General features: G+C 30.4%; 1 protein-coding gene and 1 long non-coding RNA gene across 2 annotated transcripts; both read left to right on the top strand.

Annotated features, from left to right (window-relative positions):
• The first annotated feature begins 764 nt into the window (after positions 1 to 764).
• Positions 765 to 2667, top strand: LOC114380993. Its single transcript, XR_003659911.1, has 3 exons — positions 765 to 1522; positions 1676 to 1841; positions 2307 to 2667. It is a non-coding gene; the product is annotated as an uncharacterized LOC114380993 (long non-coding RNA).
• Positions 2668 to 8181: 5514 nt separating this feature from the next.
• Positions 8182 to 9967, top strand: LOC114381951 (protein LIGHT-DEPENDENT SHORT HYPOCOTYLS 4-like). The gene is made up of 2 exons (XM_028341181.1): positions 8182 to 8785; positions 9096 to 9967. The coding sequence occupies exons 1-2, from the start codon at positions 8535 to 8537 to the stop codon at positions 9484 to 9486; spliced, it is 642 nt and encodes a 213-aa protein (XP_028196982.1). The 5' UTR covers positions 8182 to 8534; the 3' UTR covers positions 9487 to 9967.
• Positions 9968 to 22673: the final 12706 nt, after the last annotated feature.

Here is a 22673-nt window from a genome sequence, read left to right as displayed (position 1 = left end):
AAAAGGAGATCAAACAATTTTGAAAAACTTGAAACTTTGAATGAAATGGAAAAAAATAGTAGAAGATAGAAAGACAATCATAAGTTGGGGGCAAATGTTTTGGGACCTTACTAAGCTCTAAGCAAGTATGTTGGTCTAAGTAGCGCGGCCACCTTCACTAACCACCATGCAAAAAAAAAATACAAACGCCATCACCCATCACCATCTCTTTCCTAAAAATCATGACACACAACAAATGTTGGAGTGTGAGGTGAAGTCCCACATTGAATAAGTTGAATAGTATATAAATAAGGAAAAGACTCATAAATCTAGCTTTCATGTTTTTTGGATTAAAGTGTGGTGTCAAGTTTTCTTATGTAGTTGCTTATGGTTCATTGGTGTAAATCTCTATAATGTTTATCTCTCTCAATTCCCGAACCTTCCTTCCTTATGAATAAAGGTCTCAAGGTATTCATTCCGCTTTGTTTCTTTTGTTTCAATTTCTCATGATTCTGTTGCAACACAACAGCTGCATTTTGTTTTTGTTCTAGGTCATGTCGTATAGCACTAGCTGCAAAACCCCACTCTCTAATTTCGAGGCTGCTGCAAATAAAGTGGTAGGTTTGTGGTGATTACATGCAATCAATTCAATTTCTTAAATATAAATCTTGAAACTTCTAAGTAGGTTCTGTTTGGATAAACTTTAAAACTTCTTAAATACTGATGGGAGAAGAAAACAACAAGATAAAATAAGTTTGTAAGACTAGTTTTATGAGAGAGCTTAGTAAAAGTTAAAGTGCACAAATTGATTTTAGCTAATGAGAGAAGCCCAATTCATTTTACCTTTTTATATATTAAGTGCTTATGGTGAGGTTTATTCAAACAAGGCCCTCTTCTATGTTGAATGTTGTTGCAATTGTATCTGCATCTAAGATTGTATGTTGTTGGCGCAGAAAGTATCTGACCCTGAAGCATTCATTAAGTTGCATAGTGCATCTTTTGTAGCATGGATGACAATTCCATTGACTCTTCCGAGCAATCTTGCTCTGTGCGTCAATGCCAATTTTACCTATGTGAAGGTCGGTTAACTTTGTTTCGGTAATAGCATATTTAGAACTTAAGAGGTTGTTCAATTTACCTTTCAAGCCTTTTCTGGTTGCATTGGAGCATGATTTTATATTATTGCGGACTGAAAATGAAAATGCGTTTGGACTGAGTACTTGATAATGTGACATCCATTATTAATTTGTTTGGTGAACGCAAACATATTGTTTCCTTATTTTCTTGTTACTTGAACACTTAATTTTTTTTTAAGCTGGTGAATTCAGGTTCCTAATAAGTATTCAGGCAAAGTTTATATTGTTGCTGAATCTCTTCTATCTGCAATCCATAACCCAAGGAGCAACCCAAAGAAGCTGTTGTTAATAGTGCAAAAGACGTTCCTAGAAATACAAATGCAAAGATCAAGGGAGCCTCAGGTGAAAAAATGGAAAATGGGTTGGATTCTTTCGAAGTGCTGGAGAAAGTCTTAGGAGCATCATTAGTGAGCAGTTCTTCCATCTAATGCATTAACCTTTTATATTAGTTTGCTCTGTGAACATATCACTTCATATTTTCTGTTTTGAAACTTTCTAATGACATTTTGCATGTGGGGTTTCATTGAGTATAGAAACTCATAAGATAACATGTTCTGCAGGTATGAACCATTATTTGATTTCTTCAAGGACCTTTCTGATACGGCTTTTAGAGTTGTTGTCAACAATTTTGTTACGGACGATAGCAGTACTGGTGTTTTCCATTGTGCCCCTGCTTTTGGCGAAGATGATTTCCGTGTTTGCATTGATAATCAAATTATTAGCAAGGTGTGTACTTTTAAGAACTTAAAATCATATATGGATTGATTTTAGTTTTTCCATCCTGAAATGCTAGAGGCATAATGTGTACTTGGAATGAATATTCTAAATCATCGACTTGCATGCCTTCATATGTTTATTTTTCCTCAGTCCCCAGGGATGATTGATTCATGTCGCTGCATTTTTTGTTAATCTCTCATGGCCATTTTTCCCATTGCAATGCTGCATCTTTTATGATGACTTTCCTATTTGCTACTTAATTGTACCAGCAACCTTGGTGATAGTGCACAACTTCTGAGATTCTCCTTGTTTATCTATCTATCTATTTTGAAGATGCTTCAGTGCCTAAAGTAATGTTATGGTACTATAGGATCTGCATTCGTTTTATTGTTACTCTTGTATATTTTGTCAATTATTTATTGTTGTATACCTTCCCTTCTCGACATGATTATTGAACACTATGTTGGCCTGTAGGATAATCTAACTGTAGTTGTTGATGATGATGGGTGTTTTACTGAAAAATTACTGACTTCAGTGGGTGCTACATCAAACATGCTGACAAAGATATCATTGAAGCTATGAAGGTATGCTTCATATATCTAAAATTATGAGAAGCTGTTATTAATTTGGAATCATTTATGTTGCTGTTAATTTGAATGATTAACTAAGGGGTTGTTTACTTTCACCGTTTTTTGTTTTCATTTTCAATAGAAATAGAAAATGATGATGAAATCATGCTTACTTAGGTGTTTTCATTTTCAATTTTAGAAAACAAACTCATACCGGAAAGTCATTTTTAGCATTAATGGAAACGAGATGATGGCAATTTTGAAAATTTCAAAAGCCCCTTTTACAATTGTGGTGGAGTTAGGTCCCTATTCATCCCCACCAAAGTGCGAGAAAGCTTGTCAAACATGAAACTATGGTGGCGCTCCTCACTTAGCTTCTTCTTGAGTTTAAAAATATTGCTTGAATCAAAGTGATTGATGACAAAAAGTATTTATTTGGGTTCTACCAATCGCAACATCACAAACAGGTTTAACATGGGTTTAAAAATATTGCTTGAATCAAAGTGAGTGATGACAAAAAGGATTTGATAAAATCAGAAAGACTGAAACAAAACAAGGTTGATTCATATAGCCCATTTCGAAGTTGTGTTGATTCAGTACTTCTTCAACCACTTGATTTATATATTGATGATATTGTTGATTGTTTGGCTGCCAATTCATATTATTGTTGGGCTGCCTCCTATGTCCTTCCATCATTGCATTGTTTCAAATTCCTTATAAAAGTAAATCTGCATTTTGATTTCGATTTACCAGTATTGGTCCACCACCATCTCCTTCTGGTGGTTGTTGCATTTTATTTTTCTAGTCATTGTTATTAACAATGCCCTTAAGTGTTTTAGCATTTTCTGTAGGATTTCCATTCTGAGGTTGCACTCGAGGGATACCTATTGCATCCCCTATTCGAGTCATTTGATCAGTCAATAGTCTAAAACTGTCATTAGTTATTTGTACCAATTGATTCAACACAGTGACTATTTGTTGCGATAGCATGTTTACCATGTCATGATTATTGTGATCCATTTGTTGTCTTAAGGATGTTAAGGTATTGCTTGAGATCGTTGTTGACAGTCTCATTATCCAAATTTCTACTTAAATTTTGTAATTGATTTGACCCATGTTGGTAAGCATTACCTTGTTTGATTTGGTTTCGATTTCTGCTTTGTGAAGTAATTGAATTATGTCCAGAAAAACCATTAAATGGTTGGAACGAGTACATCCCTATGTTTTGGGGTCTCCAATTAGGCATACCCCATGAATATCTCATATTGATAGGTGTCCCAGTATTAATCATATGGCCTCCTTGATATGAAGGCTCTACCCCCATTGTAAGCATGTAACTGAAAGGAGAAAATTTGAATAGATTAGAATAGAAGTAATGCCCACAACATTCGATGCTAGGGCAGAAGTTGTTACACTTGATATAGGATTCGAGGTTGTAGCATTCGATGTATTCATCGACACTGTTATATTTGATGCATTTGTTATAGGAGCAGTAGTTGCTACTCTACTAACTTGTACCCCTATTATGTCTAATTCTCCATTGTTTTTACTATTGATAAAAAATTTATTGATATGTTCGAAATATTATTTTGACTGGTAGATCAATTCTATCACTTAATCGCATTAACTATCTCCCTTTAAACTAGTTTATTTTGTGAAATGGCATCATTGTCCCATCAGGGGTGCTAATTTTTTTATGGTGGAAATTCGTTTAAGTAATCAAAATATAATTTGTCATTATTTTTACACTTGATTCTTATCGATCACAAACAATTTATTTTATTTAGTGTGATCCAATCGTAATTGTAAGTTCTTTTTATTCAAATTAATAGTTAATAATACTTTAAATTAAATAAATTATGAGATCAACCAAAAACATATGAGATTTTCGTATGATCATTTAAAATTGCATTGTTATAAAAAACAATCATTTTGATGATTATAATTTGTCACATAAATGATTTTTAATAATCAACAAATCAATATACTATAGATCAAAAATGCATTTTTGATCAATATCACCAAAGTAATTTTCTAGTAAGTTTGTAGTTTTTTATAATAAAATGTTCTTGCACAAATGAAAATGTATAATTTGAAGATAAAATAAAGTTATAAAGTAAAGAAAGAAATGGGTTGGTAATGTAAAATGGCTTTGAAAGTAAATTGAATTGAAAAGCAAACAATGTTAAAATAACAGAAATGGAAAGGCCATTAAATGCAAGATAATATAAAAAATGCAAAAAAATAAAATAAAGAACAATAAGTAAATAACTATGAGTTGAAAAGAAATAAAGATCAGGATGAAATATAGAGTTGTGGAGAAAAAATGTAAAAAAAAAAAAAAGATGTGCATAAAATGTAAATTGGTCAAAGTACAATAATTGTAAATTACATTAATATGGATTCAATAATGCATTTTGTCTTGACTCATCGATAATTATTTTTCTTGTACGTTGGTGTAAAGATTTTTGTGTAATTTTCGTAATTCATTAAAATGATTATGATTGTGTCTATTTAATATTTAAAGTTTAATTCAACTGTTCATTTACAAGATTTTGTATAATTATATAACTTATTCAAGTTAACTATCCATCATGTTGGAACTTATCTTTTGGGCTCTCTATCATAACTACCTTTATGCATTTGATCTAAATAACATCTTTCATGATTCTGTGTTAGCTTATTTGAGGAACATCTAACTTGACCAACTTGTCTTCACAAATAACATTTTTCTCTTATCATCGAACTTTATTAGTCTATACCCTTTTCGATTGATATGTTCTTCCACTTCATTCGATCTTCATAGACTTTCTAAGTTTTATACTCTGAAAATTTTACTTTCACCCCTAACACCACCGAATGGTAAAGAGGGAATGGCTTAGGCTAAGGAGCAAAAAGATAGAGAACAAGTATCATCCACTCCGGCAAAAGAGACAGAAAGGGTCTCGGTCTCACCCACTCCGGTGAAGCTATGTTCGAAGAGAGAGAAAGGCATGTCTTACTGATTTTTTTTTAATACTATAAAATCCCACACTTTGAAAAGGAAGTGCACGTAAATAACTTTTTTGATGACTACAAATCTAGAAGGGAACATGTAGATCATATCTTCATCTCAGCCACCAATTCGAATCCAACGATCTACGTTACTTGTGCACGGTACAAGACCCATCTTCCTTGTGCATCCTAGAATCAGTCATTCGTATAAAATAATCTGGGTACCTATAACCTATGAAGCACGGACACTCCACTTTTTTATCATGTCCGGTGTTCGATACGGGTCCGTGTTAGTATCCGACACCGATACGACACACTACGTTTTATATTTTGAATATTATAGGTGTTCACGTGTCCATATCTGTATCGTGTTTGGTGTTCTTGTCGATGTCCGTGTTTCATAAACTATAATTAATTAGGAAAAGAGCAACGAATATAACACTTTAGATTGAAATTTATTGTAGTTTATCTATAAAAAAAAAATAGTTAAAAGGAAAAAACAGTCAAAGAGCCTAGTTCAAAATTCTTCATGGACAGCCAAGCAAGAATTAAAAAATAATCAGAGACAAAAATTTCCTATCGAAGAGCGAATCATTCAATTGCCCCCACTTGAATGTATGTTTGTTGATCGAAGGAAAATTAAAATCCTGGTCAAGTATTTTCTCCTTTTCCTTTTAGGTGAACTGCATTAATGTTTTAATACGGTGGCGACATAAAATCTTGTATACGTAAGATGCACATGTATATGAATTGAAGTCATATTTTTTAATTACCAAAATAAAGTTTCAAATTTTTCAGTCGAACTAGAGTTTCAATTAATTGCAAAGTCATGCCTAAATTAATATCGAAAGAATTCATTTTAAAAGAAAGTGTTAATTTGATCAGAGAGTAAAAAGTTGAAAGTAAACGCAGAGAGGGGCATTGAAGGCAAAAAAAAAAAAGCAACTAAAATGCGTACATAACAATTAATATAATATAGATATGAAAGGGATAGAAGATCATAAGAGCAAGAAACATAAGGTGTGGTGAGTGATATGATGGAGAGATAAAGAGTAAAAAAAGTGTTGTCAAAATTTGTTATATGTGAATATGATATTTCTTATTTCTTTTATCTAGTTGATATGACGTGTATTCATTTTTTTTTACTGCTTGATGTGTATTAAATTTATGAATTCAGCGATACTATTGAAAAATATATAGGAACTAAATCTGAAAATATCAATCGTTTTTTATTATCTAAGTGTACAAACCTTTTGCATTATCATCTCCATCAGAAACTTATATATCCATATATAATTCCAAATTATACATAGTTATAAAATATAGGGTTTTAGTAAATCTTTTAAATAGAATAATTTTTTTAGGAAAGAACATATTACAACTAGGGGAAATTGTCCAAGTCTTTAATTTTCCTGGAAATATAACATTTTACTAAAATATAATATCATGATACCAAGGAAATAAATTAAGTTTATCACTTTAAATAGGGTCATGTGTGAAATTTAGTTTCAAAAAGTTTTTAATAAACATGCCAACATTTTCAACTTTTTTGCTTAAGTTGATAAATAAAAATGACAAAAAAATTAAAAGTAAAAAAGGTTAAAGAATGTGAATGGAATTTTTCAAGATAGAATTTATTATCAAGGACATCTAATGAATAGTGAAACTAGATAACTATGTACTTCCTCCGTATTCAAATATAAGAAGAAAAAATAATTTATACTAATTAAAAAAGATAGTAACATTATTCAATTTTATTAATTTTATTTTAAAAAATAATCTTTTCCTAAATTATCTTTAATTAGAATTTGATTTCAATAAAAAAAAAGATAATTGAAAATACAAGTTCAATTAAATGAATTCGAAATTAAACTATTTGTTAAACAAGAACACCTCTCACAATTGATCCTATCACTCAATGGTGATATAAAGATATGTTATATCATATATGCAACATCCAATACATCAAATTGTACGTACACATTGTATATTTTATTTTGATTTACAGTCACGCAAAAGTTTTTGTTTTCAAATGATCATTTTTATATTATAATCGAAATTTCCTTTGGGAAAAATTATAGTATAAATTTCGGTCACAATACAGTGTGCAATTGTTGACTAATTGTTGCACGTACGTGATAATTTCATTTCCTTATACTGAATGAGAAAGAGGGAGACACAACAGCTTAAGAAATTAAAGTTTTCTGTTCTTTAGCAATGGAAAGGCGAAAAGGGGGAAATTAATAGGGGCATTCTAGTCAATTTTGCAAGGAACTGTCATTCAAAGTTGAACGTATAGTGTCGAGAAACAGAATCATGTTATTACCTCATTTTTTACCCTTCAAACTTTTTTCTGTCTCCATCATCCATCTCTCAAGCTATTGTACAACCCTCCTATTTTTTTCAAAAGCCCTAGCTATCTATCACCCATATATTCCTTTTCTTTTCTCTGACTCTGTATATCATATCTACTTCCAACACAAAGAGGAATATTAATGTAAGCATTAATAAAAATGATGAAAGTCTGAATTTGCACCACCCTTTTAAGGAAAAAGAAAACCAAAATCCTTGGCAATCTCTGAATTAAAAAACCCAACAATATTGCCCCGGGTAGCCTTAGTATTACTCAATATATGAAAACTGCAACTGCAAATAGTAAAGAGGAACAGTCCATTCACACTCCCATCAATCTTATCACATCCTCCTCAAACATAAAATTAAAATAAGAAAAATCTTCCTTGCTTCACCACTTGGAGGTTCAATCACACACACTCTCTCTCTAAAAAAAATAGAAATCTGTAATATCAATCATGATTCAGAGTTTGTTTCCTTCCCTATTTCTTTCCTTTTCATTTTCTTTCAAGGTAGTTGTATTCCTTAACACAAACCTCTAAAATGCAACTAAGACATTAAGAAAGAATATTTTTTTAGAGAACAGCGTTTGCTCCTCCACTGTTTCCCAGATTATAAGTATAGTAATCTTTTATCCCTTCAAATCTCCATCCATTCATCCCTCACTCTCTCCCCTCATTGTCTTAGGAACCCTAGAACAAGAACCCTGGTGGCAAAAGACAAAAAAAAAACCTTGGATCTGCAAAGCCAAAGGGTTTCAAGTTCTTTAATTTGCCAGCTTGTCTCCATGGATTCAATTCAAGAATTTATGGAGTCGTGTAACACTGACATCACCACCACCGCAACAACCACCATGAACACCTCCAGCAACAGCTTGGTTGCTAGCTCCAATTCCCCTTCGGCTTCCTCCACCACCAGCAGCCGCTACGAGAACCAAAAGCGCCGTGACTGGAACACCTTTGGCCAGTATCTCAAGAATCACCGACCCCCTCTCTCCCTCTCCAGGTGCAGCGGTGCAAACGTCCTTGAATTCCTTAGGTACATACACATACACATCTTATACATATCATATCATCCCATACAAAAACATAGTTAACAGATAATCTTTTCTCTTAAACACGTATCTGGAATTCAACTGCAGACTCTCGTGTGTGAAAAATAGACAATCTTGTCACTTAAATATATAATTAGGAATTTGATCCTAAAATTGATGTGTATAAAAAACATCTGTTAAGTACTCTCAGTTGAGAATACTATTTTTTTTAGGAAAAAAAAGCATGTCATGCACCCTTTTCTTAATCTCTCGTCTCTTTTCTTTTTCTTGTTGAATTGTTATTGTGATGTGTAGGTACTTGGACCAATTTGGCAAGACCAAAGTGCACACTCCGATCTGTCCCTTTTATGGGCACCCAAACCCTCCAGCACCATGTCCATGCCCTCTAAGACAAGCCTGGGGTAGCCTTGACGCCCTCATAGGTCGTCTAAGGGCAGCTTTTGAAGAAAACGGAGGAAAACCTGAAACCAACCCTTTTGGAGCAAGAGCTGTGAGGCTCTACCTTCGTGAGGTTCGTGAACTTCAGTCCAAAGCAAGAGGAATCAGTTACGAGAAGAAGAAACGAAAGCGTCCACCACCACCACCACCACCACCACCACCACAACAACAACAACAATCATTGCCTCTACCTCATCACCACCACCACCTCCACCACCACCTCCCTCCCCCAGGTGCAACTCAATGAGATTCAGCTATCCTCATCATTGCTTGGAAAATTCCACTCTTCTCAACGCTTTTCCTGCCTCTATTTATGATCTCTACTTTAAGTATTTAAATTAGGGTTTTCAACTTTTCATGATTTTTCTGCTGAAAGATTTTCTAAGTAGTAGTAGTCCATGTAAGACTGCTGCAATTGTAGTTTTTATCCTGTTTGCTCTGGCAGGAACAAGAAAAGGTTAAAGATGATGTTGTGGAATACTAATATAACATGAACCTGCTTTTAAAGAACACAGTGTGTACTTGGAATAGACTGTTAGCGGGGGTACCTAAAAAGTGGTAGTGGAAGTGAGTGAATGAATATACAACCAAGGAAGTCATCATCCTTACTGTGAGAGGAACCAAAAGCAACGCATTATTCATAGTTTTCTTTATGTATGTATCTATGTACTTCTACATATTCTATATATCATCCAATATATGTCAAGCTTAATTAGACTTGCAGATTATATATCATTCTCAGTTTTCACCATTTGGGTTTTCTTAATTTGCTACTTTGAATAATGGTTCAATTATGTGTCTACTCGTCGGCCACTCTAGAAATTCAATGCCCCAAGTGGTTAATTGTTTGAAGCTATAGAAAATAGGTAGTGATCAGTCACTTCCGTACATCTTCATGACTACCACATTATTTTCGTCTTCTATATGTGTCTCATATTGATTCTCATTAATGGTTCCCTGTACACAAATTTAATTAGCATTTTTCATTTTTTTCTTTTTCTCATTTCCCTTTTTTTTCCTTCCAAGTTGACACTTTTTACTGCTTTACTGTCTCCTTGTATTGTGTGGAGAAGAATGATGTATCGCTTGAGGCTTTGATCATATCAGCTGTGTGCTTCAAATCACTGACAAGTTTTTTTTTTGGGATTTTTCCCCATCAAGACCACAGCTAACTGCTGACCGTTACCTTGCTCAATTTGATTGATGATATATTTATTTGTTTATATATATGCATAGTAGTGCTGTCGTTTCAACTGAAGGGAAATGTCGATAAAAAGGAAATTAATGGCAGACAATGTAATTAATTCCTCCGTGACTAAGCTCTATTATTATTTGTGACCTATGCACATGATCCTATTTAATCTCACCAGTTTACGAAGACTTTGAATTAATCGAAAAAAATTCTTTCTTGATCATAATATGTCATTAATTCGCTTGTTTCTGTTTTATTTAGGTTTTGCCATCCAAATTGGGAAGCCTATACCCGCTTGCAAATGTGCATGCATAGCGTTGAATTAGTAACAATTGGGTGTGTTTATTTATATTTTAACCTTAGTTAGAAGTAACTAAGGAGAAAAGCTAATCGAGGGGTATATTATAAATTTTTCAATTTCTATTTTCGATTTTTTTCAATAAAAAAAATTATTATATCCACGAATCAAATACCCAGCTTAATTAGGCAAATTAAAATTGTCGGTAAGAGAATACATAAAGGTCTGCAACGGTTGAAGGGAAAAATAAAGTGAGAGGTAGAGAGAATGTACATTGACAGATCCTTAATATATATAGGAAATATTCTTAATCTATTCATCGAGCGGACAAACCTGTCTGTCTAATAAAACTATAGTTTGGGTCATCTCTAGTTCCTCCTTTTGTGTTTTTCTGATTATTTTGGCATTAAAAATAATTATTGGCAATCCCTCTGATCATGAAGAGGCACCTATTGTACCTCAATTTGGCCATGGCTAGGTGAATTATGTCCAATAGGACACAGGATAGATGCTAGCTAGAGAGAGTATTAGCGAACTTTTATATTTTTCCTTTTATGTGATTCTAGTGGGGTATGTAAGACGCTATATATCACTTTGAGACATAGAGGATGTATTCCTTCCTCTAATCATGTTTTGGTATATATTATTTCGTTGAGTTTAGACTTTAATTTAGGCAGTATACATAGTGATTGACACTGGAGTTTCCCTTAAAATATATAGTAAATTAAGGACTATATATACGATAAAAGCATTAGCTTTGTTGTGTCATCATTGATTTGTTTATTAAGCGGTAGGTGAATCCTGTTAACATCGTACCATTTTTACGAGGACAACTTCTTTATGTTTTATTTGTGTTTGATTCTCAAATGATTATTCTAACAATCCTAGCTAGTTTCCACTTTGCATAGCTAGCAACATATCCAGTACTTCTAGAAATGCTGCTTCATTCTTATAATTGCTTTATATTTTAATTGTGAATAGCCGTTTTCCTTAGTTTTGTGATCTCGGCTTCTTTTTTCTTGTGAATATATATTCGTGCAAGAACAATTAATATGTATATATGGATTTTTTTCAGGATAATTAATATGTATGATTTTGGTTAATTAAATTTGTATCTATGCATGACAACTTCGTTGTAAATAATTGCATACATGAATTCAACACATGGGTCTAAATGCATGCTTCTTAAGATTGCATGCAGTTACAAATATTTTTTAAGGGTGACTCATGAGCTGCATGTTTTTAATACACAGTGAATTTTTTTGTGTGTGTACAATTATGGTAATGAGAGTCAAACTTAGGATCATATTTTTTTTAATACATATATAGTGATTATGATCACAAAAACAGTCCTAGTGAAATTTTAACCCTTATCATACCGTATAAATCAGAAATTTTTATATATATAATAACCAGTAATAAGTTTTTTTAACCGATAACGGTAATGCGTTTAGAACTTAAAATCTCATGCAACCTATCTAAATCCTATCACTATGCCAACCCTAATCAGTTATAATTACATGTTACATATTTAGTTATATATAACAATTACCGGCCAAATTAATGGTTCCATATTTATTTATATAACCATTGCCCTAATCAGCTATAGGACCTTATACTAAAATGTGTGAGAAAGAAGAGAGTAGACTCACGATAACATCATTTAGTAACTTTTTATCAATCTAACCCTTAGATTAGTAATTTTAGAAAGTAAATTAAGTCAGTTAACACTTTAGTCAATTTTAAATACAAATTCTCGTTTTATTTAGAAATTAGTTAATATCTGATTGCATCATTTTATTCTAAAATATAATGTATAGTAAATTATTTGCATATAAGTAAATGTAAATTATTATATTACATATTTATAAAAATTTAAGAAAAAAAATTCAGTTATTTTAAGTGTAAATATTTAATACTCAATAAATTTTTCTAAATTAAAAATTTGACTAATTAACTGTTAAATTATATGATAACATCTCGATGATGGTACATATATGTCAAATTTTGATTGAACTGAAATTTCATACATATGTAATTTCACATATATAGTTATTTTTTAAAATTATATTACGAATTAAAAAAATTGATTGATTAAGTTTAAAAAGTATATGAAAATTTATAGATTTGGTCTACTTAATAAAAAAAATTAATTTACAGTTGAAGTAATAAAATACAATGCTTGTAAATTAAGCAAAGTTATACAAAATTTCTTCCAGAATAATCTTTTTCAAAAAGTTGAACAAATATTATTATTTATAACTGAATTTCTTATATTCTTCCTTATATTTTTATATATAAAATTTTATAAATATTTTCGGAGCATCTAATTAAATGTGTTTGACTAACGCGTGTGTTTGTAAAAAAAATTAACATGGTTTATGTTTGGCACTAATATAATCATATTATTTTAAGTGTTGTGTGAATCTAGTACTGTATCAATTATTTTATAATAATATAACGATATATTATTTATGTAGTACTTTATATCTTTATATATATATGTTCCTTCTCGTTTCATTTTTTATCTTTTTTTTTACCACACATTACTTGATTATCATATATTTTCATTTTTATATCTATCTTTTCGTTTCTTTTTCTCTTTCCACCTCCTATCCTACTATCCTAGAAACCACACTCGTCATTTTCCATATTAAACTAGTCATCCTTCACGTTTTTCACTCAAACACGCTTATAAATGACATAGCCATGCCTTTATTTGTTTGACCCAACATGTAATTTTTGTTAATTAATGCCATTTTTCATCTATTATCTTTCACACTTATTTTATTTTGATAGATTGAATTTTAAAAATATCATTTTAATTTTTTATATTTTTAAAATATATCATTTTGATCTTTTTTTTTAATTTTTCATTTAAAATATTAATTTTTTGTTAATATTTAAATTTTAAAATAATTAATTTAATATAATAATGACTAAAAATCATCACCATATTTTTCTTTGTAAGCTTCTCTCATCTCCAAAGTGTTCATATTCAAAGTTTTCATCTTTACCAATGTTTCTACTAAATTTTTACACCACCAATCACAACCAACAGAGACAACAAACTCATTGGAAAAATTCAAATTTCTAAATCCCTAATCTTAAAAGCCCAAATGTAGAGTGGGTGCTCACAAGAGATGGTTGGGACTTTAGATTTGACACTTGCATGGGTATAGAGAGGGTTGTGGAGCGTCGATACATGGTTAGGGCTCCAGATCTTACACCACCATAACTTTGCAATGCCAGCACCGGCGGTGGGAGTTGCCACTGCGTAGGAGGAAAATATACTATGACACTGCCAAAGGTGGACCTGACACCACCACCACTCTTCATCATCAAATTGTTCCCCCAACACCACCACCCATCTTCCATGTGCGGTGGTGCAGATCTAGCTAGTGATGGCGTGCGGTGACGAGGTTGGTGGTGGTTGTCGCGCATGCGGACCTGGTGTGGTAGAGAGTTGTAGTGGGGTCACAATTGCGCGTAAAGAGGAGGTGAAGGGCACGATGGTCGATGGTGGTTGTGGAGTTACACAAGGACGTGTTGGGGTTGGTGGTGGTATGTGCAGCGACGACAGTGTTAGTGTGAGAGGTGGTTGCACATCCAGATTTGGCGATTTCTGGATCTGAGGAAGGGACGATGATTTGCGATTTCCAGATCTTGTCGTTGTTGCCATTGCGGCTGCAGATGTGTTGCAGTCGTTGGCTTTCTTGATGATGTGGTGGTGGTAGTGATTATGGTGACAATAATGATGATTTGCGACAATGAAGAACAAGGAAGAAGAATCAGAAAGGAAGGGAAAAGAATTGGGAGGCTATATTAATTAATTATTTTAAAATTTAAATATGAATAAAATACTAACCTTTATTAATGAAAATTGAAAAAATGATTAAAATGAGATACTTTAAAAACTTAAAGTATCATAATCAAACTTTTAAAATATAATGTATCAAAATAAAATAATTGTGAAACATAATGTATCAAAAGTAACATTAACTTTTTCTTTTTTTTTTAGTTTTTTGTAATTTTGATCAGGGAATTTCCATCTTATGTTAAACATGCAAATTGTATTAGATTTTCCTTTCATTATTGTCATTACCTAAAGAAATTTGTCCAAATAATTATACCACTTTACATGTAATTTTTAGTAACATTTTTTTGTCTAACACTTAATTAAAATGTTGCTAAAAGCTTTTGGCAACATGACATGAACCTACCATTGTCCAATTATTTTAAATCTCCTTTGCAATGGATGGAAGGCTCATGGACAAAATAGAAGCTAAAAGAAACAAAAAGGATTTTCAAAGCTTAATCATGAAGGTTCAGTCTAAAGAAGGTTTAGCTAAATCATAGCACAATCTAAAAACTATTTCATATTTATAATATGAAAACTATTTCAGCTAGGGATGTTCCTGGGTCAAAATAACCCGCGAATCCAACCAGACCCAAACAAATTGGGTTGATTTTTTAAGTGTTTGAGTCAAATTCAATCAAACCCAACCCAATTAAACTCGGTATTAAATGGGTTGGGTAATCGATTTTGTATTTTAGACCTATAACTCAACTCAATCCAAACATATATATTATTATAATAATAATAATAAGCAATCTTTCGAGACAATTGTTTACGAACATATACTACTAAATGATTTCCATTATACCATGGGTCCTCAACCTTCAATTTATTACTATACCAATAAAAAAAATTGACAAAATATATCATAAAGGTTATATTGTTTTGATTGTATTTACATTTGTTTTGGTTGTATAACATAATAACCCTTGAAGATATTGGATTATATCTCTAATTGAGATTTTGGATTATTTGAAGGTTTTCTAAATGATAGATATTAATTGAGATTTTGAATTATATCTCAGTTGTTTTTAATTAAGTATATTTTGTTGATGACATTTTTCTTTTATATTGCACAAGTTATCTTAGATAAATGACAAATAGAAGTTGTAGTGAAAGTGTCAATGCCTCAAGTTATTTACCACCACTTACTCCTTCTTAAGGTCCTTTGTAACATAAGTAAGTTGGCTTAATTTATTTTTAATTTAAATATGTTTCAAAATTATTTATTTCAATTTTTTTTTAAAAAAATACATATTTTCACTAAGTTTGGAACTAGTGCCAGAAGGCCGGTGAAGGTCACTCAATAGGAGTATGAGGATGTTTATTTTTTATTCCTAAAGTTAAGTTTCTACTTTGTCTCTTATCATTCAGATTATATGGTATACAACATTATTTTTGGTATAATGTCAAGAAGTATGTTTAGGTTGGTTGATCTTGCGTGACATGGAAGGAATCAAGTCATTAGATAACCTGCGATTATCATAATCTAGTCATTTTAATTTAATTAAAGACGGTAATTTTAATGTATGAGGCATACTTATTATGTTGAATCTCCATGTCATCTTATTAATTGAGTGATTGTTGACAAATTTATAAGAAAATGATAATTTTTTTTAAAAATGGCAAGATAAGTAGATTTTGAAAATATTATAAGTTATCAGTAAATCGTATTTTAAAACACAACTTCATATTAAAAAAAAATTGTGTTTTAAAACACAACTTTAAAACGTCATAATTTATTTTTTAAAAAATATAAAATACTTAAAGTTTTGATCTAAAACCCAACTTCATGTTTTTTTAAAAATATATAAAATGTTTAAAGTCGTGATTCAAAACACAATTTCAATATTAAAAAAAATTACCGTTCTAAAGTTTTATTTTAAAACATGACTTACCCATCACCTTTGATATTTTAAAAATATATCTATTCCTTCACGCTAGCCTATGCCCTGTTAAACATTACTATTGGGTACAAAATATATGGTACGAAGAAAACAATAAAAAAGTAAATTTAATATACCTTTTTACCTTATACACACTATTAACAGGAACTTATTTTTTTCCCTATCTGTTTGTCACATTATATTACTCATGATACATCTGATTCTCTGTTTTGTCTCTTTTTTCTTTAGTTCTTAAGTAGAGATTGATGTCTACCAATCTTTTTTTCTAACTAATATTATGTTGTTCTTCCGGTTTTGTGCAACTATTTTTTTTCATTTACCATTATTGTTTAAAGATTTAATTATAATATCTATTTCTGATTTTGTGATAATTATTTTAAAAATTAAATCTAAAATAATTTTTATTTAATTAACAGTATAAAATAAAAATATTTACCTGATAATATATCAAAATTAAACTCTTAAATTAAATAAAAACAAAAAAAAATAAAGTCACAAATTTATTTGTCATACTTTTTATATATAAAATTGTATGTAGTTGTACAACAAGTAGCTAAATCTACATTTTCGTCTCATTAATTTGAGCTGAAATGATTTCACATTGTTTTAATTGTTGCCCGACAGAAATTTATAGAGGGACCTATCAATTCAAGCAACAAATGAACTACTAAATCTAACGAATCTTCACGATTGACTGGAATTTTGTTACTTCAAATAGTTTAATAAAACTTTGTCATTACATCAAATAAATAAATAAAAGTTTGTCATTCAAATAATCTTGAAGGTAATCAATGCCCGAAATCACTGCTGAAATTAAGATTTCTCTTTTAACATTGAGATGGGATTTGTCAATGCTCAAAGTTCATGTTGCGTGCTATGAGCTTAATGGGAAAGAGGAACTGCCATAAATTAAATAATTGAGTACAATCAGAACTACATAACGTACACCATGTTTGCATTCTTACTTTTTTTTTCAGAGCTCAAGTTGAATTTTTTTTAAAACTTCGAAATGGAGGTAGGTTGTGGTTGAGTTGAAGGATGTTCCGAGCATTGTTTGGTCATTTATGCTAAATGTACGAGAACGTACATTTGATCAGAATTCATACCATAAAAAACGTGTTCTGAGATGGAACATTTCAACCAAACTGCCTCGAATTATTGAATACGAGCTACAGTTCTTGTGGTTATAAATTTTGTTTTGTCATTCCAATATGTTCGGTGTGATCGAGATTGACATAGATAAATATTAACTAATATTCTTAACATATTAATTAAAAAATTAAAAGAAAAAAATTATATTATTTATGATTTTTTTTATACTCTTCTATGATATCTACACTAAATAATTTCTCCTTTTAAATCTTAAATCAATATCCTAAAAATACTTGTTAATAATACCCTATATCATAATTTATAAACACAATAGACTCTTAATGCAAATTACCATCCCTCGGATTCCCTTAAAATTTCCTTAGAGTATGTTTGGATAGGGGAATTTAAAATATTTCAATTGGAATTCTTTTATTTTCAAAATTTTGTGTTTGAATAAAAAAAATTAAAATTATGAGGGTGAAAAAGAATGAATGGAAAAAAAATGGTTGGTGTGCTAGTTATACGTATTCCTCTACGCTCACGCCTAATCGATATTTCACGAGTTCAACCGTTGTTTCTTGAAGAAGACGGTAAGAAGAGAATTTCAATTTCTCACCTTTTGAAAGGAAATTAAAATTCCAGATTTTTAGTAGTTTAAAATTCTGTTTTAAAATTCCAGATAATTTAAAATTTTGTTTTAAAATTTCAAAATTTTAAATTATTCACAAAAAAACATCCAAACAATAAATTGTAGATTACAGAAATTCAAATCCTCTGATAATTTCTTCAATTAAAATTCTTTATCCAAACGTATTCTTAGGTTTGTTAATTTGCATAATGATTGTTGAAATTAAATTAAAACAACATCTAACTATAAGTCTATAATTCTAACACTCATTAAGTAAAACACACATACTGACTAATGGTAGTCTATGCCAGAAAACATTTTCTCCATTTTCCTTTTTATTTATTTCTTCCATTACTAAACTTTTAGAAAAATAAATGTTCATTATTGAATATGTATAATCTCCAATTCATTTATTGTTTCAAAATCTTAGTAATGAAGAAAGAAATTGAGAGAAAAAAAAATACCTAATCTAGGCATATAACAACTGGTGAATAAAAAGATATGTTTGACTCTTTCCCTTTTTGTCTTTACGAAAGAATTTTATTGGGTTTCTTATCACACTTTATTTTACAATTTCAATTTATTTATATATTTTAAATATTATATATATATATATATATATATATATCTATATATATATATTAATTTATTAGTTATATTTTAATTCAAACAATTAATATATACAAATTAATAAAAAAAATTTAAGAAATAAAATATATTTTAGTGAAAAATATATAATTTTAAGTTTTTCATTTAATTGATATTATTATTGCTTAAATTATTTAACCATTAAAATAATTAATTCCTGAATCCAAACCCAGTCCCATTTTTACAAGAGTAGAAAACCCCAACCATAGCTCCATTGTGGATCAAAAAATGTTTTTTTTCCATCAAAGTTAGCTTAATGTTACTAGTCCAACGATCCGTTGAGCTCGTCCAATACTTTCTATAAATCACTGCATGCTATTAATTACGAAACAATATCTACGAAACAGTACGCAATACATGTGGTTTTGTTTTATTGGTTAAAGATTAAATGAAAAGAAAAATAACTGAAAAACAAAATTGATGTAAACTTCTAACAATCTATTTAATGTTATTTTTGGGTGTATTTTTTTCTATCTTTATCTATTTTAGATGTTTGATCGCTTATTTGTATGTTTAGTTAAGCTTTTTAATGTTGAAAAATGCTTTAAAACAATAGAACTTGATAGAGCAAGCTAGATGCCCCTGTATCTAGGGATAGAATGCATTAATCTAGTATGATTTGCATTGTATGCTTATTGCAACTCTTTTTAGAACGAGTTTGTTGAAAAATCAATGACAAAAACCAATTGAATTAGGTTCATTCTTGTAAGGAATCATGGTTTGAGTATTTACTCAAGACAAGAGTGCTAGAATAACGTTAAATAGAGAAAAAAAATTTATACGACAAGAGAAAGTTCAATAGAATTCAATAGAAAAATCTTGAACGCTTTTATCTTGATATTTATCGCATCTTTACATCTTTGAGTTTATTTTGCTATTATCTAAGTAGTTTAACACATTGCAGAAAACTTATTCATCATTGAATCTTTATTTTATTTGTAAGTTAAAATGTGTTTACATACTGAATATACATAATCTAGGTGAAACAAATTTCCTGTGAATACGATACTCGGTCTTACCGTTTTATATACTACTTGTGCACATCGGTACACTTGCTAGTAGGCGAACAACTAACATACATTTTCTACGGATTGAGCCACAATGTTGTGGGCACTCTTGACATGCATTTTCTCTTCTAGTGCGCCTTCCATACGCTTGTGAGCATACCCACACCGATGTGAGGCATAGGCACACCGGTGTGGGGTGTGTCAGAATTATGTTTAAATATATTAATTTTTAATTGGGCTTGGACTTATTCCTTGTTTTTAGGCTTTTAAATAGACCTATTAAGGAGAGAAAAAACATTCTAAATTGAACTCTTGTGACAACTTTGGATGTGTAGGGACTTACCTACCATTGTTTCTCCAACAAGGGCTTCTTCCCTATGGTTCTGAGCAATTATCTTATCTTTCATTGGATCTACTTTTAATGCAATTCCTAGCCTTCAACATGGAATCAAGACTAAACCATTTCATGAATATGAACATAATGTTTGTTCAATTAAAATAAACAAAAAACTTGCAACATTGAAGAGTTTCAAAATCAAAGGTCAAAACGCAAAAAGGGGTCATTGTTCTACCTTATTGTTCAACGCAATTTTGTTTCAGGGACTATAGAATAACATGGATGTTTTTTCTTCGTATTCTTCTTATAATCTATGCTACTTGTGTTGTGTGATGTTGTTGTAATTAGTACGCTAGGGTATGTAGCACTAGTATAGTCAATTTCACCAAACAATCTTAATCATTCTAACTATTTAGGGGGAAAAGGGATAAATACCCATTTTTGTACCTAGAAGTGTCAAGTAGTAACAAATTGATCCTTAAAAGATAAAAAATTAATTTTTAGTCCTCGAATTTAAAAAAGTGACATATTTGTCCTTCCATTGACCTACCATCGTGAACCTTAATATGAGCACACGTGAAATTTGGGTTAGTTACGTAACAGTCCTTCTATACAAACTAATTTAATTTAGAAGTTTTTTTTACTAAAACTAAGGAGTGAAGATTATAAAATACTCATTATTTATATGTTATGTATAGGGTGGTTTGTTATCTATTGTGGCTAGTTTATGGATCTGGTCCCATATTGTGTGGGTTGTTGCAATGAGGTAACGCCAGGAGCGGTCCAAAAATATTTAAAATGGAATCACCACCAATATTTTTTATCTTGAGGGAAAATATTGAAAAACCCTTTTAAGAAATGACCTTTGAAACTAAAGATCGGTTCGGGAGTCACTTATGCATAAAGAAGATTTTAACATCCTACAACCCCGATAAGAAAATGATACTTATAAATAATTACACAAAATCTAAACAATCTCATAAATATTTATTTTACCCCAAAAAGAAAATACTTTAGTTTTTTTACTGTCATTTTTATCTTTTTTTATATGAGAGAAATGATCTTTGCACAAAAATTTAAGCTAACAAATTATTAGTCATTAAAATTTTCAAATCAGGTAACATTAAAAATAGATTGTTGCTTACTCAAATAAAATTATTTATTTTGTTAAAATAATAACTCTGTGCGCCAAAAGCTCATATAACAAATGATTATTTTATGAACTTTTATGATTTAAATAAAAGGTAGAATTGCTATTCAATTAATGTCACAAACCATTGCATAAATTAAAAAAAAAACATTATTTTTATTTGAAAACACAAACAATATGAATTAAGAAAGAAAGTAAAATCAGAACTTTTATACTGCAAGGAAAATTATTCATCACTTTCTAACAAAAGGAAAATGAAAAAAAAATACATGTACCTGAAACTAAATCATGACCTTGTATTCTTGTTTTTTTTTTTAAGAAAGAAAATCAAAACTAAACTAACCTATACAAAGAAGCACATATTCCAAAGGACACAACCTTACATTTTCTTATCATTATTTTAATATGTCTAACTTAAAAGATAAAATAACAAAAGTAAAAATAAACTTAATGAATAAATAAAAAAAACCTTTCGTGCCTATTGTATCCTAGAGTTATCATTATTTCTTTCTTATAAAAAGTTGAACTTTCTTTTTATCCACCAAAACAACATATTTTAATATTCTAATCCTAAAATAAAAAAGAAACACTGCCTTTTGACTCATAATACGAAGGTAAACATGTGGTCACAATATATATACGTATTTTATTCAGAAAATAAACATATGGGTCGCATACATACACGAATTCATGAAACCAAAAATTAAATGAAGAAGCCAAACATAACAACATATGAATGAGAGAAAAAAAAAGAACAAGGACTTGATCTAAAGCACGTAACAGTAAAAGAAACCTACAAACTTGGACTTAATTTAGGATTCAGAATAAGGTGCTATTGACTTATGTTTCAAGTGTGGAACTACTGATTGTAGCAGGATAATCACCTTTGAAACAATTTTGAAGAAACTGGATTTTTTTTCCTCCTTCGATAGTCTTCTTATATCTGCCACATCTTCTGTAATTTTTACTTTTCTCTTTTTTTTTTCAAAAATATTTTAAATACTTTTTATTTAAAAGATAAAAATATACCTAAATAAAATTGAGTATTCACATGGGTTTTGGTTCAATTCATTTCGGGGACTATATTGGCATTTGTTCACCAAAAACAAGTTGCACCCACGATAAAATTGAGCAACCCAATGAAATTAAATCATTATTTAACGCACAAAAACTACCAAAGTTGATTAATCGATTTACCCTATGATGTGGTGTAGACAATTATAGGTTGATCTTTATCTTCAAATGACGCAACGGAAAAGTTTCATCACAATGGCTATGGAGGTTGTTGGAGTCGTTGCTCACTCCAAGGATGGCAG

Source organism: Glycine soja, chromosome 13 (assembly GCF_004193775.1).
Source record: "Glycine soja cultivar W05 chromosome 13, ASM419377v2, whole genome shotgun sequence".
Taxonomy (NCBI): domain Eukaryota; kingdom Viridiplantae; phylum Streptophyta; class Magnoliopsida; order Fabales; family Fabaceae; genus Glycine; species Glycine soja.
Note: the sequence above shows the minus strand (reverse complement) of the source record. Positions and strands in the feature narration are given on the sequence as shown.

Coding starts and splice junctions, on each gene's coding strand:
- LOC114381951 (XM_028341181.1), top strand. CDS start 8,535: ATGGATTCAATTCAAGAATTTATGGAGTCGTGTAACACTGACATCACC. Junction 8,786..9,095: donor AACGTCCTTGAATTCCTTAG/GTACATACACAT, acceptor TGTGATGTGTAG/GTACTTGGACCAATTTGGCA.